Source organism: Maylandia zebra, linkage group LG3 (genome assembly GCF_041146795.1).
Source record: "Maylandia zebra isolate NMK-2024a linkage group LG3, Mzebra_GT3a, whole genome shotgun sequence".
NCBI lineage: Eukaryota > Metazoa > Chordata > Actinopteri > Cichliformes > Cichlidae > Maylandia > Maylandia zebra.
The window spans coordinates 23,871,901-23,885,457 of NC_135169.1; the positions used below are offsets into that span (position 1 = coordinate 23,871,901).

The 13,557-nt window shown below is 38.6% G+C and overlaps 1 protein-coding gene across 1 annotated transcript in view; it reads right to left on the minus strand.

Moving 5' to 3' along the window:
* The window catches only part of LOC101468083 (uncharacterized), an 83,032-nt gene extending 72,003 nt beyond the window's left edge, over positions 1–11,029 (minus strand). Inside the window, exon 1 of the mRNA XM_076881126.1 lies at positions 10,351–11,029. Coding sequence (XP_076737241.1) covers positions 10,351–10,502 — 152 coding nt within the window. The 5' untranslated portion in view covers positions 10,503–11,029. The remainder of the gene's footprint in view (positions 1–10,350) is intronic.
* Positions 11,030–13,557: the final 2,528 nt, after the last annotated feature.

The window sequence follows — 13,557 nt, forward strand, 5'->3', positions numbered from 1 at the left end:
CATGTTGGGGTCATAAATCTCTCCACAGCACCGCCACTTTAATAAGCTTTGATATTTTTGACAAATGACTCAGAGATAAGGGCATCTATCTGCTTAAGCTCAAATGCTTATGTTGTTGTTTGTATTATTATACAAAGATTTTCAGCGGCTCCTTTTGAATTATTCTACATTGATGTTAATTTGTGGTCTTGTGTGGAAATACAATATTGATTGGTAACAGCTGTGTACACCAGCACTCTGACAGCTGATGTAATCTCTGAGGTCCAGTTAGCCAGAGAGTTTAATAAGAACTGATGAAAATAAATCACTACTGGCTCAAGCAGAAAGCTGCAGTCACTCAGCACCTCGAGTCTTAGCTGTGGTGACGTGTGCAAAGATGTAAAACAATTTATTATGCCAGCACAATAAATCTTTAACTCTGAATTTGCAATTATTTTTAAACTTATTCATTCCTGTGAAGGCACATTCTGAATCAAAACTCTTTTTAAATTCTTTTTAAAATGATTTCATGCAAGAAAAACTTCTTTTTAAAGTTTCCTGAAGGTCAGGGCTTGCAGCAGTCAAGTCCAAATGTGGTTTCATGTCTTTGTTTTGACTTAGGTATGACTCAAGTCCAGGTCTCTGGTCACAAGGCTGCAGCAGCAGCACAAGAGCAGACGGCAGCAGCTGTTCGAAGGGTCAAACTTGGCCAAGTTATAACCCGAGTGTTTAGTAGGTGGAAATTTCTGTAACACTAAATAAAACCTAGTGAGACCACACAAGATAGTCCTTACATATACATAAGCTCTTGCTAAATATCTACAACTATTAATAACAATTATCAGTTATGCACGCCGGGAAAATTCAAAATGGCATTTCTCAAAATAGCATAGTGTATAAAAAGCCCATTTCCCCCTAGTAGCTACTCGAATTAACTCAACTCAGATTTACTGGTTTTCCATTAAAACCCAGTAGGGGTGGGTTTAAAAATTTTTTTTTCCAATTTAAATAGATTTTAGCTTGAATAATGCAATGTCGATTCATGAAATCCTGAACTGATTATTAAATATAAATGTATTTTGCCAGAAATCCCAGAATCTTAGGTTAAGCCTCACAAAACTATTTCAACAACCACCAAACATAAAATGAGAGCATGTAAACAGATTCCGCACAAAGTTGTAAACACAAAGCACAGATCGTTCACCCCACATGGTGAACGATCCATATATGGACATCTCTCAAAGCCGGCAGCTCACAGATTCTGATGCTGCAGGTTTTGACACTCTCCGACTAAAATGCACTGAACCAGCAGCAAAAGAAGATCAAAAGTACGCTTCACGTTTGATAAAAATCCTCATTAATTCCCTCTTACCTTTGCTGTTTTGCTTCCATCACCATAAAATCACATTTCCTGCACAGCTCTTTCTCTCTCAAATCTCTGTTTTCTGCATTATTCGCTATCTTATTACGCGCCAGTCTACCGTTGTGTGCAGTGCTGTCAGATGCAGTTTTTTTTCTTTCAGAAATGACCTCCGACAAGAAAGCCTCATTTGTTCTGTTCACCGAAAAAATTTAAACGTTTTAAAAATTATGCCAAATTGCAAAACGATGTGTCTCTAATAAAACTTTTGTAACTTTGCTCTGCTTCACTTCAATAGCATCAGGTAATATTCACATGTTGCTTCATGGTTTTCTTCATTTTTTGTTCTACTGCAAAATATTTTTAAGGTTATCTGCTATAAAAAGCTAGGCCAGGAAAAGCTTCATGTTTTTCTGTGTTTTATCCTCAGTTACTTTGACACAAAGGCATCTGCTGTTATGTTTACACCTCTGATGAAGTCTCACAAGTGTCAGCTTTGTTTTTATATAGCGATATAAAAATATGGATATGTACTGATAAATGATCAGAATTGTAATATTTCTGACTGTCTCAGTCAAAATTGAATTGAATTGAATCAAATCAGAATCGAATAGTTGGTTTTTTGTATCCATTTCCTGGGTTTCAAAAATGGCAGTTTTAATTTTTGTGAAGAAGACGCTCACATGACTCATCAGGTGATGCTCTGGCCAGCCAATTGGTGGCATGCAGTGTGACATCACATTTTAGTACCTGCTTGGCAAACCGTGGCGAGTTGATCCGATTAGACACTAATGGAGAAGAAGCTTAATTAACAGAAAATTAATAGCTAATAGCATTACCCCACGTGACCATATCATCCCAATAACTGTAGGTTAGTATAATGCATGAATACTAAGTTTCTCATATTGTTTATGTGTAGATAGAACATGTTTACACTTACAGAGGTCTAATGTGGCATTAGGAGTGCTATAAGAAAACTTTCATGCTACAGTAATGTGCTGTAATACCTCAGCATACAGCATCTGTTTGAAATTCAGAACAGGAATGAGAGTTCAGTAACCCTGCAACTACTATAAACCTTCAACAGTGATTTAGTTTTAATTTATTAAATAAATTTAACTTGTGAATAAGTTGTAACACAGGCACACAAAAAAACAAAGGGTGTTCATTATTGTTCTTGAAATATCTGGTGGAGATTGTAAAGTATTTCTCCCTTACACCATCATTATTTCTTAAGTAAGTTATGACTGAATTTTAAGTGCGTTTTCTTTATCTTGTGGGTCTATGACCGGGGAACACCACAAACAAGTACAGGAGACGTTTCAGTGCAACTGTAACATTCCTGACTGCCCGACAGACGGTAGCCTTGGAAACGTGCTCAGCGTCACCAATATTATACAGAAAGCTCCCGTTTGCAAAAAACCGAAGTGCAATACAAATAATATGCAATGAACTGAGAGCATGTCCGCGATGTGTCACATGAGCAATATTAGGCCTGAGGATGTTATTCAAATAAATTATAGATTGTGCTGAAAAACGATAACTTTCACACAGGAAATCATCAGGAAATGATAAAATGTCCAAACGCGCTCTAATCACTCTCTCCCGGCGGAGAGCTCTGCGGAGAATTTGGGCTTCAACATCTACTGGCTCTTCAAGGAAGGGACACGCCATGTCTGACACTTCCTACAGTCAGGTTTCTGACAAAGAGGCGGAGACAGTCAGGGTTAGTTGAAGTAAACCTGCTAGGGGGCAGGTTAGCTTCACGGAGTGTGTCGTCATAGTGACTCACTCAGAATTAATCTAAACTTGCTTTGTGAAACCAAAAACCCAGAGTTTTCGTTAACTCAGGGTATACTTACTCAGAGTTTGCACTAAACCGGCTTCCTGAAATAGGGCCCTGGGCCCTGTGCTTCGTACGTCGCTTACTACATCCAAGATCAAATGAAACATCCAAGACCAAATCATCGCGCTAACTCTGAGCTCGCTATTCCGGTTCCCCGAACACACCTGTTGTTGACGATTAGTATAGCTGGATGAAGTAATGTGAGATCACTGGGTGGCCCAACAGGGGCTACGCATCGATAGTAGAAACATTGATCAGCAACCCTTTGATTGGTCGGCGAAAATGTCGAAGGAGCGCGCTCGGTATTTTTCGGCAGCAGAGCAAGAACTCTTGAGTGAGGGATTTCAGGAGTTTCAGAGTTTAATTAAAACGCAAGGGAACACTGCAAAGGCTGCAAAAGCAAGGAGAGAGGGCTGGCAGAAAGTTGCTGACAAATCAAACTCGTAAGTAATCCAATAATAACAATAATAATGGAGTGGATTGATATAGCGCTTTTCAAGGCACCCAAAGCGCTTTCCAATGCCACTATTCATTCACTCTCACATTCACACACTGGTGGAGGCAGCTACGGTTGTAGCCACAGCTGCCCTGGGGCAGACTGACAGAAGCCAGGCTGCCATATTGCGCCATCGGCCCCTCTGGCCAACACCAGTAGGCGGTAGGGTAGATTTATCATATCACACCATATTATCCAATATTATATTACATTATATTATATTATAATATGTTATATTATATCCCCTTTCACATTAGAGCCACAACAGGACCCACTAGAACATGGGAACAAGTAAAAGTGAAATATAAGAATATTCTACAGAATGGTAATATTTATCACTTATATTGCTTGTCGTCTCTTGGAAAGAGACCCTGGAATACTCTGTTTGTTTGTTCATAACAGCAACCAAGAAAAGGGCAGAGCAAAAAAAGACAGGTGGTGGTCCTGCACCCCCTCGTCAACAAGTTGGTTAAGTGAATAATACCCTCACGGGAAAATCGATATCTCTCAATGAGCACACTGTCGCGCTGAGCTAAAGGATCCTGTCTGTCCCGCAATATACGCTGAATTCTGAGGACTCTCCTTATCAATCTTGCACCTTCCGCAATGGGTTGCTCGCGTAAACGGACAGGATATGACTGCGACAGACTTCCCAAATCCACCTTCGCTTTTATAGCCGTGGTCTCTCATCTTGATTACACGAAGTAATTTACAATTACTACTCTGAAATATGAATTACATCTGTGATAATCACATACATGTAATAGAATGTTAATAGTACATTTCCCTTTTTTAGGGAATGACCTGTATGTATCTGTGTGACATCAATAAAAGGATCAAGTGCTGCATTATCTTTAGTTACATTGATGTTATTTATTTATGGTGAAACAGTGGTGGAATATCGCTGTTGCTTTCGTATGAATGACGCGGACATACCTGCGTGGCCGCGATCTAATCCTGTTTACATAAAGTAAACCTGCTCCCCAGCAGGTTTACGCTTACGGCTCTGTTGCTATGACAGCAAGTCCCGGATGGGCTTCGGGGAACCGAACGATCCAGGATCACGCGAAATCGTCAACAATCTCATCCAGCTAACTCACTTAGCGCGGTACGAAGAACAGGCCCCTGGCGTCTGAAACTATTTTGGTTTTGATGTAAAGTAGGACCCTGATGGTAAGTGCGTCATGGACAAAAGTAAAACAGTATGTTGAATGTGCCACGCAATGCTCAATTACATTGGTGGGAACTAGTGCGTTAGCGCAGTTAGTTCATTAACGTGTTGACACCATCCAGCCCCACGCACGGGGCGATCCGCAGGAACTCGTTAATGGAGATTTGCAAAAACAACAAGCACGCATGCTACAAACTTTACCCGAGTCATTTAGACAGCCGTTAGCACATGATTCTCCTTATGGGGACCTGATATGTTTAATATGCTGCTGAGAATATAGCCCAGAAGAAGCGTATAGTATAGCTTTATTTTGGAAAGAGCCATTTCTCTGTGATAAACTCTCTTTTCCAAAGATGAGTGATTTCTCGATCAGATAGATTTATGTTGGGGTTTTTTTTGTTGTTTCAGCAACATTAAATTTTAAAAACTGTACTTTTGAGTTAAAATATATATTTATAATTTTAATAAATGACAAATTAAAAAGGCATGAACATTTTTTTGTATCGAAAAAATATCGAACTGAACCGAACCGTGAATTTTGTGTATTGTTGCACCCCTATCCACTGAGGCTTCATGTGTCTGAAAACTGAGTTCTATTTGCATGACGCAGAAACAGATATTAGAAGCTAGAAAAGTTTTTAAGTCATGTGTCATTCAGATAATTCACTGCCCGGTATCCAATCTTTTAATACATCCATATTCTTAAAGAAGTCTGGACTCTGCTGTCACTTCTGAGAAACCAAGCTGAGTGCAGATGCCATCCTCAACAAGCCTTCAGCGGGTGATTATTTGATACTTGAAGAGTAGATTTTTGCTAGTGTTTTATATTAATGCCTCCTAGAAATTAATGGAAACACTTGAGGTTAACGAGTAGGCACTTGACCACCTGCCAAAACCACGAGGATGACCATTAAGACAAAACAACTTCTCATGTAAAATCTTAGGAATCTCTCCCATCTGGCATTATGGCGAGCTCAAACGAGTTGGATATTGGAAAATGAGAGTGATACCACATCATGTCACAGCGTGTGAATATGTGTATGCGCCTAGTCCGAGTTACATCATGACACAGTGGCTTCAATTACAGTTGAGACTTTTCATCACCATCAAGGTATGTGTCATCCCGTCTCAGACACACTCACACACTCGACACTGTATCAACTGATATAGTGAGCTAGCTATAAGACGCTGACTATTTTAAGACACAAAAACAGATCATTTTTAATTGCTGAAATTGATGTGCGTTTTTGACTGCAAAGCCAAAGGAAAGTTTGTAGCCTTAGCTTTTCTTAACCACACACTATTTAAAAATCATGTCACTAAATCATGGTTTTGTACTGTGACATCCTGTCCACAGTTATTACACTTTAAAAGCCTCACTCTGAGGCGGGACTGGTTGGTGACCCAGAAATCCTTTTCACAACTGGATGAACTAATGGAGTCCAACACAAAGTGACCAGGATGTGAGGAAATGGCACTGCCCAAATATAAAGGATAACCACGCCAAACTGATCGCTTTATATAGATTTAAAACCATCATATATGTATATTTAATGGATTATTGTAGAGATAACAGATAGTGCTAAGTCCATTCATTTATCATCATCAGTGTGGCACCAATAGGGCACCTCATCAACAGTTCAACAGCCCGCTCTGAAGATGGGGGTCCCTTCTGTGTGAGCCTAAAGCGTGTGATGCAGGATTGTCCAATATTGTGACAGCCATATTTCCTATGATTGTCATATTTTTGTGATCTGCATCATCAAGAATAATTTAACTGAAAATTTGCCAATAATCAACAGAAACATTTGGATTATTATCTTAAACAGTAAAAGGTCAATGTTATTGTGGTTTTGCAGACATGCAATTACTAACCATGTGACATTAGTGTGTTCCCCATTTTGGATGACTGGATTCTATTACTTGAATGATGGACTTTTGTACATTTTGCCTGTATCTAAATTTGTATATGTATGCATGTAGGCTGCAATGCTAGGGCACAACTTTCACTTGAAGCCCCACCTTCCACCCAAATTCTGGTTTGTGTTGCACTTTATCAAGTTGTTCGACTGCCTGGCTAGTAGTTAGTGAGTATTTGCACACAATCATGAAAAAATGGCAACTATGGTAATCTGCTAGCAACCAAAACAATCAGTGGGAGTATTTTGGTGCTACACCATCTCTGAGTTTCACCTAGAACGAGCTAATAACCTCCAAAAGAGTCAAGGAATACACAGGATGGACAACTTTCAAGCAACGCACACCAAACCTCAGTAGCGGAAATTGTTTTCTATCACCCTCAAGTGGCCAAAAATAAAGCAACTGCAGGTTTTAAGCCACAACAATTAGGCACAGATATTTCCATACAACTTAAAAAAAAAAAAAAAAAAAAAAGATATTTTCTTAGACTTGAGGTTTCAAGATTTCATGACGTAGCATATACATAATGTATTGGGGGTTGCACTGACTAATAATTTTTAATGTTAAATGACACGACACAGACTTGGACTTAGGTTTGAGGAACACAGTAAAATCAGACAGACTGGATCCAGATTGTCTGGAAAACTACTTTAAAGCGTCCCGGCCAACGGGCATGGAAGGGCAAAGGACAATGAAAATGAATGGTGGGAACTCCAGGAAGAATGCTTGCACATTAAAGAGGAAAAGTAAAGAAGAAATGATGGTAAAAATAAATAAATAAATAAATTTAAAAAAGCAAAAACGACAAAGTGGAGAAAAGGGAACAGCTGCTCTTTTAAATCCACTGGTTTGGATGATAACCAGCATCAAATTTCACAAACCAAAACCCTCTCAAACATTTACGAGGTGTTTGGTCATATGGTGAGTATGTAGGCTAAATGCGTATGTGACTCAGACAATGTTTCTATAAGGTCAGTGTGTCTTTGAACTGAAGGAGCGCTTAGATTTCAGTATCTTGCATAATCACATAATCTAAACATAGGAAATTAGTCAATGTTTTTATATCAGTGGCTTAATATGTGATGGAAAAGGTAAGATAAGGTAAAGGTAAGGAGTGTAGCTCAGCTCTGGCTCTTTAGCCTCCTATAGATAATTGGTTTTAGTTTTATAGCATACTGACAGCTTTAATTTGGGCACACATGGCCAGAAAAGCTCTGAGAGACCCACTGTACACGACCTGAGCAACAGCTGACAGAAAACAGCAGAAGCAGATGGTGCAGCCTTTAGCAATTTGAGATGTTTTAGTACAGTTAAAAACAGATTTATAGCACAATAAATACTGAAATCAAGTCAATACACAACCTGTAAAGAAGTTAAAATTTGTGTCATTGATGCCTACCACCTGGTGGCTAAAAAATATAATAATTGCAATTTAATCATCATTGATCTGTCCAAATCTGTCCCACCACAGTTAGCCTAACCAGCATCAAGCCATGTAAAAGTAAAAGATGACCACAGTCACCACTTTTCCTAATTTTTGGCACTCCCCAGATTCACATATCTTTATCCAAGGCACTCTCTCGACGGGATCTCTTTGGATCTAAAGTGCCATCCCTTTCTTATTTTATCCTGTCATACATTTGGATGAAATCAGCATAGACCTTCTTAACTTGTCTCCAGAATTGTGCTTTATGTGGTTGTGTTGAACTTCATTAAAAAAAAACACCATTAGTTGATGCTTAAATCTGATGCTTAAAAGTAAAGATTTGTGCTTCGTATTAAGCTTCATATTTTAGTCACAGCTACTGACAGGTTGCTGGTTTGTGCAAGATTTCCTAGGCCTAAGAAATAGTGGTGTCAGATCAGAAAACACTTTAATATGTGTTTTTATTATTAATTGGAGCACCTGCAGTCTTCTGAGCGGTCCCTTAAAATCAATTACAATTGTTTTGATGGCATAGTTTTAAGTCAGGAATTAGAGAATACTTCTCAGTGGGTATCTGACTTGGATGCCTTCCGGTGCCTCATAGGTGAGAACCTAGGCTCTCTCAGATAAATAAGAGATTATGTATCTGGGCTGGCTGGCGATGTCACCTTGAAAGAGATGAAGGCGGCAATCTGGGAGACAGACTGAAGCTCTGTTTAGACTGCCTAGGACTCATATAAATGGAAGAAGATGGATGGATGGATGGATGACTCTATTCTTTAAAAGTCTAGATAAAACAGTACAGTACTTCAAGCTTGAATGTTTTATAGATCTTACATAAATGTAAAACTTATGGATTATGGGTGAATGAGTGAATACATGAATTAACAGATGAATGACCAAATGAGTGGGTTTCATTCATGGAAATAAAAGGCTGCAAACTGCAGTGAATGAGTGAATGGGTGAATAATGAATGAAACACTGAGAAAAGAGATGGCGATACAAATGAAAGGTAAAGACATTGTGATCTGACCATTAATGGATCCAGTTAAAAGTCAAACTGTCAAACAGCTGCTATGGTAACAATGAAGATACCATAGGTGGTTACAATTAACAACTTCTATCCAAACATCTTGAGTTGCCCACAGTTTCTTCACACCAAGCAAAGGAACATCTTCACCAAGTTGGCTATTCTGAGCCAGATTTTGGAGCAACATCAACGTCTTGTTCTAATATAGCAAACAAATCTGGAATCTTCCACTGCAGTTAATCTTAAGACTCACATAAACATCTCTCAGACATGCCTGTAGCAGCAAGTAGGACTAGCATATACAGCCTCAACATTTTGTTAGGCCACTTCACTGAATAACTACAGAGCTTTATTCTCTTTGCCCTCTTTACTTTGCAGTGATATCAGCTGGGTATTAGATGTTTACATTCATCTCCTCCTACCTGGATTTGATTGAAATGGGAATCGAAATCGAGGGAATTCATTGTTGTCATCAACTAAAGAACATATGTTTGGTGGTACCATGCATGTACACACATGAATAAAACTTTTAAATACTTGGATCTAGACAGATGGGACACCCACATATACATGCATAGCCCTGTCACGTGCAGTTGTTGTCTTCCTTTAGCTGTAAGAACTGTTTGGGCCAGGGTTAATACCAAAGGACTATTTCCAACTTGCTAATTGTTCCATATGCACACGTGACATACAAGAATATAGTCGCGACTGTGGATAAAAGTCTTCACCAACATTTAGCAGGATTTTAAGGTTGACTGTTTCTCAACATTCATCATTAGTACTGTTATTCTTTGTATTTGTACCCCCTGAAAAAAGTCACACAATAAAAAATGTTTTAAAAAGACAAAGGTAGTTTTTTTTAAATCTTGATTTTACATTATATTTGGTTAGAAATGTTATTTCTAACAAAAGAAATAACATTTCTTTTTTTTAGCAAAATGTTTTTTAACATTTATCCAGGTTGTGATTGTATGACTTTTTAAAACTTTTTTTGTTGCATATTCACATTTTCTCCACACATATGAAAGGTAAAGGCATTATTAATACAAAATGCACACATGCATTGCATTTGTCACTTGCAGACAGAAAAAGAAATGAAACACAAAGATTTTCCTCTCTCACCCGTGTGCAGGTTTGAAGGTGTTGCCGCTGTTTGAGATATACTTGGTTTTACCCAATGTCGAGTGACAGGTGTTGCCGCTGTTGATCTTTGATGGTTTGTTCTGTTTTGGAGAACCTTGGTCCTTCTTTTCCTCTAACATGGCTATAAACATCCATACACATTTATGCACACAAACAGAGGCACAAGCAGCTCACACTTCCTTACTTAATCCTGTGTTTAACCACATTCATACACACCTGCACAATTTTTATTTAAGATAGAAAGTTTTGAGTCCTTAAGACTTGATCCATCCAACAATCCCAACATTAAGAGAGAAAAAGGGGAATTTTTTGTGAATTCCAGGTTTACAAATAAAAATGTAATGCTTTCTTAATAAATCCAGTGCTCGTATTTCTTTTGTGATGAAATCCTGAAGAAGCAGATCCACATTTACAAGTATTTTATGTTACCGGAGAACATCACCAGCCCAATCTGCTACATGATAAATACTTAAAAAAAAAACCCAAAAAAATCCCCCAGAAAAAATAGCCAGTAAATCGTTGCAGCTTTCTATAAAGTATATTTTCCAGTTGTCCTTGATTTCAGATTTCCAGCTATCCCAGGGGTAGGGTGATCCAGGATTCAAGCATTTCAGATTTTTTGAGGCTTAAGCCATTAGTGGCCTCAGCGGGATTTGAGCCGCGAGAGACTGAAAGACAATCCGGGAAGAACGCGGCACTAAACTACACCCATCCCACTGAGGCAGCAGCTGGAGAGGGGGAGAAGGGATAGAGACTGAAGAGGAAGGAGTGAGATTCTTTGGAGAGACAGATGCAAGCAAAGTATAAGTTATGATATACATAGAAGATCAAAACGTCTCATCTGTTAACCCTGGCACAATTAATTTTTGAAGTGTTACTGAAGCATGTTTTTTTTCTTGATCTTTTTTGACTGCTACAGACACAAACATTGTACAGGAAGCCGCTTCAAAGTATTTAGTCAAGCTTCTGTAAAACTACAATATTACCCAATGAGATAAAGTGGGTTACAGTTATACAAACATTTAACTTAAACAGAACTGAGCATGTGCATACATCCAAATACAGACGTGTGCTGTTCTATGGCAGCCGCCCCCAACCTTTTTTGTGCCACGGACCGGTTTATGCCCGACAATATTTTCACGGACCGGCCTTTACATACAACAAAATAAAACTAGTACCGGTACCGAAAAAAAGAAGATTTATTCATAACATACGTGAAAAGACCCAGGAAAACAGAGTTAACGATAAAAACGATAACAAAATAACACTGAAAACCCTGAAAACCATACATTTCACACCTGAGCCTCAACTCTCGTGGCCCGGTACCAAACGACTCACGGACCGGTTCCGGTCCGAGGCCCGGGGGTTGGGGACTGCTGTTCTATGGTATGGTATTTCATAGTCTGGCTTCGATGATGGAGTTGAGTAGATAGCTGCAAAAAAAAGGGGGCGGGGGAAAAAATTTTTTGAGTCAATGTCTGTCCGACTTTGAAGAAAATCAATTCAAATCAACTTTAGCAGTAATGAGACTCACAGTGAAGATAACTACTTGTATATGCAAGTTAAGATGAATAATAACTGCTATAAATAGAAATAAATAGACTCACATATTACATTATTTATAGCTTGTCTATAAGGGTAGCTGGATCACTGTATAGTATTATTGTATTATACAAAGTTTTGGCATCATCAAATATACTAAGGACTTCTACGTTTATCACAGGCTGGGTTTTTGTTTAGTGTTTTTAGAAATAACACAAGCAAGAATCACCATATATCTGTATGTCTACAAATGGACTTCTTATCATGATCAGTACGCCATTATTTTATACCTCTCTGACCATCTAAGACCATCTCTGAATCGAGGAGGGGGCCTAAGGGTACATCTTTCGCCGTCTTACAATGCTGCGATTGCAGCCATTCCCCAACTCTCTGTGAATGGTACTCAAGGTACTCATGGCCATTGATCAGTGGGTTTTGGTCAGTGGTTGCTGATCAATAGTCATGAGAATCTGCATTATTAAGATTAAGGAACTGACCTCCCAGCCCATTGTTCCTTCAGTGGGCTGGTTTCAGTCATTATGCAAATGTACTGTTTATAAGATTTGGAGAAACCTGCAGTCAGCTGAGACTGAAGAAGTCACTTGGATGAGTGACGAAACGTTTCTCCCACTGAAAACACTACGTCCAGATGAACAGAATGAACCTTTGGGGTAACTATGATGTAGAATATCAGACAAACCAATGGCAACCAATATTTCCAGGCAATACATTTCTTTTTTAACACACACTCCAGGTAATGCTTTAAAGACAGCAGATTTAACTTAAAGATACTGCTCTTCTGACCTCTTGTGGCGTTCTGTGTTAAATACATAACATGGTCTTATTATTTGTATGCATTGAACAAGTTTTGTTTTTTAGCATACCTTTCATAAATATCCATTCATCTATCCGTCTGTTTAATGTAGGCTTTTAATTTAAGTTAATAGAAGCAATTGTTCGATTCATTCTCGATGGTTGCTTATCAAACAATTTTCGAACTGGTTCTGCATAGAGAATAAAGTTCGAATGTGCATAAAGTTTTGTCAAAGTCCAAGAGTTTATTACTTCAATAAAACTAACCAATAAAACGAATACATTTATTACTGACATGAAACTGTTGCTGTGTTTCTAGACTACTGTCAGCTGATGCTTGACTTTTTTTGTTCTCTTATACTGATGAAAACTGGTGTATCAATATTAACAATCAGCTGAAGCATCAAATATTTTATTCTGGCCATTAATCTGCTCCTGTATAATTTAACTGTCTCATTATCCAATCACATAATGATATGACGATCTTCTTAAGTTCACGTCAAGCATCAGAACAGGGAAGAAAGGTGAATGAAGTTACTCTAAACACAAAGTGGTCTAAAATTGCTGAGGAACATCGCCAGATTGAGTCAATTGGAAGGCAAAAGAAACTCAAATAAGCACTAATTACAAGTAAAGTATGCAGAATAGCATCTCTTCAGGCAAAACTTAAAGCAGGTGGACTAGAGCAGCAGAAGACCACACCAGGTGTCGCTTCTGTGAGCCAGAACATGAAGAGCAGGAAACTGATGCTACTACAGTGGGTGGCTGTAGCTCAGGTGACAGAGCAGGTCAGCCACTAATCAGAAGGTCGGTGGTTCGATCCCAGGCTGC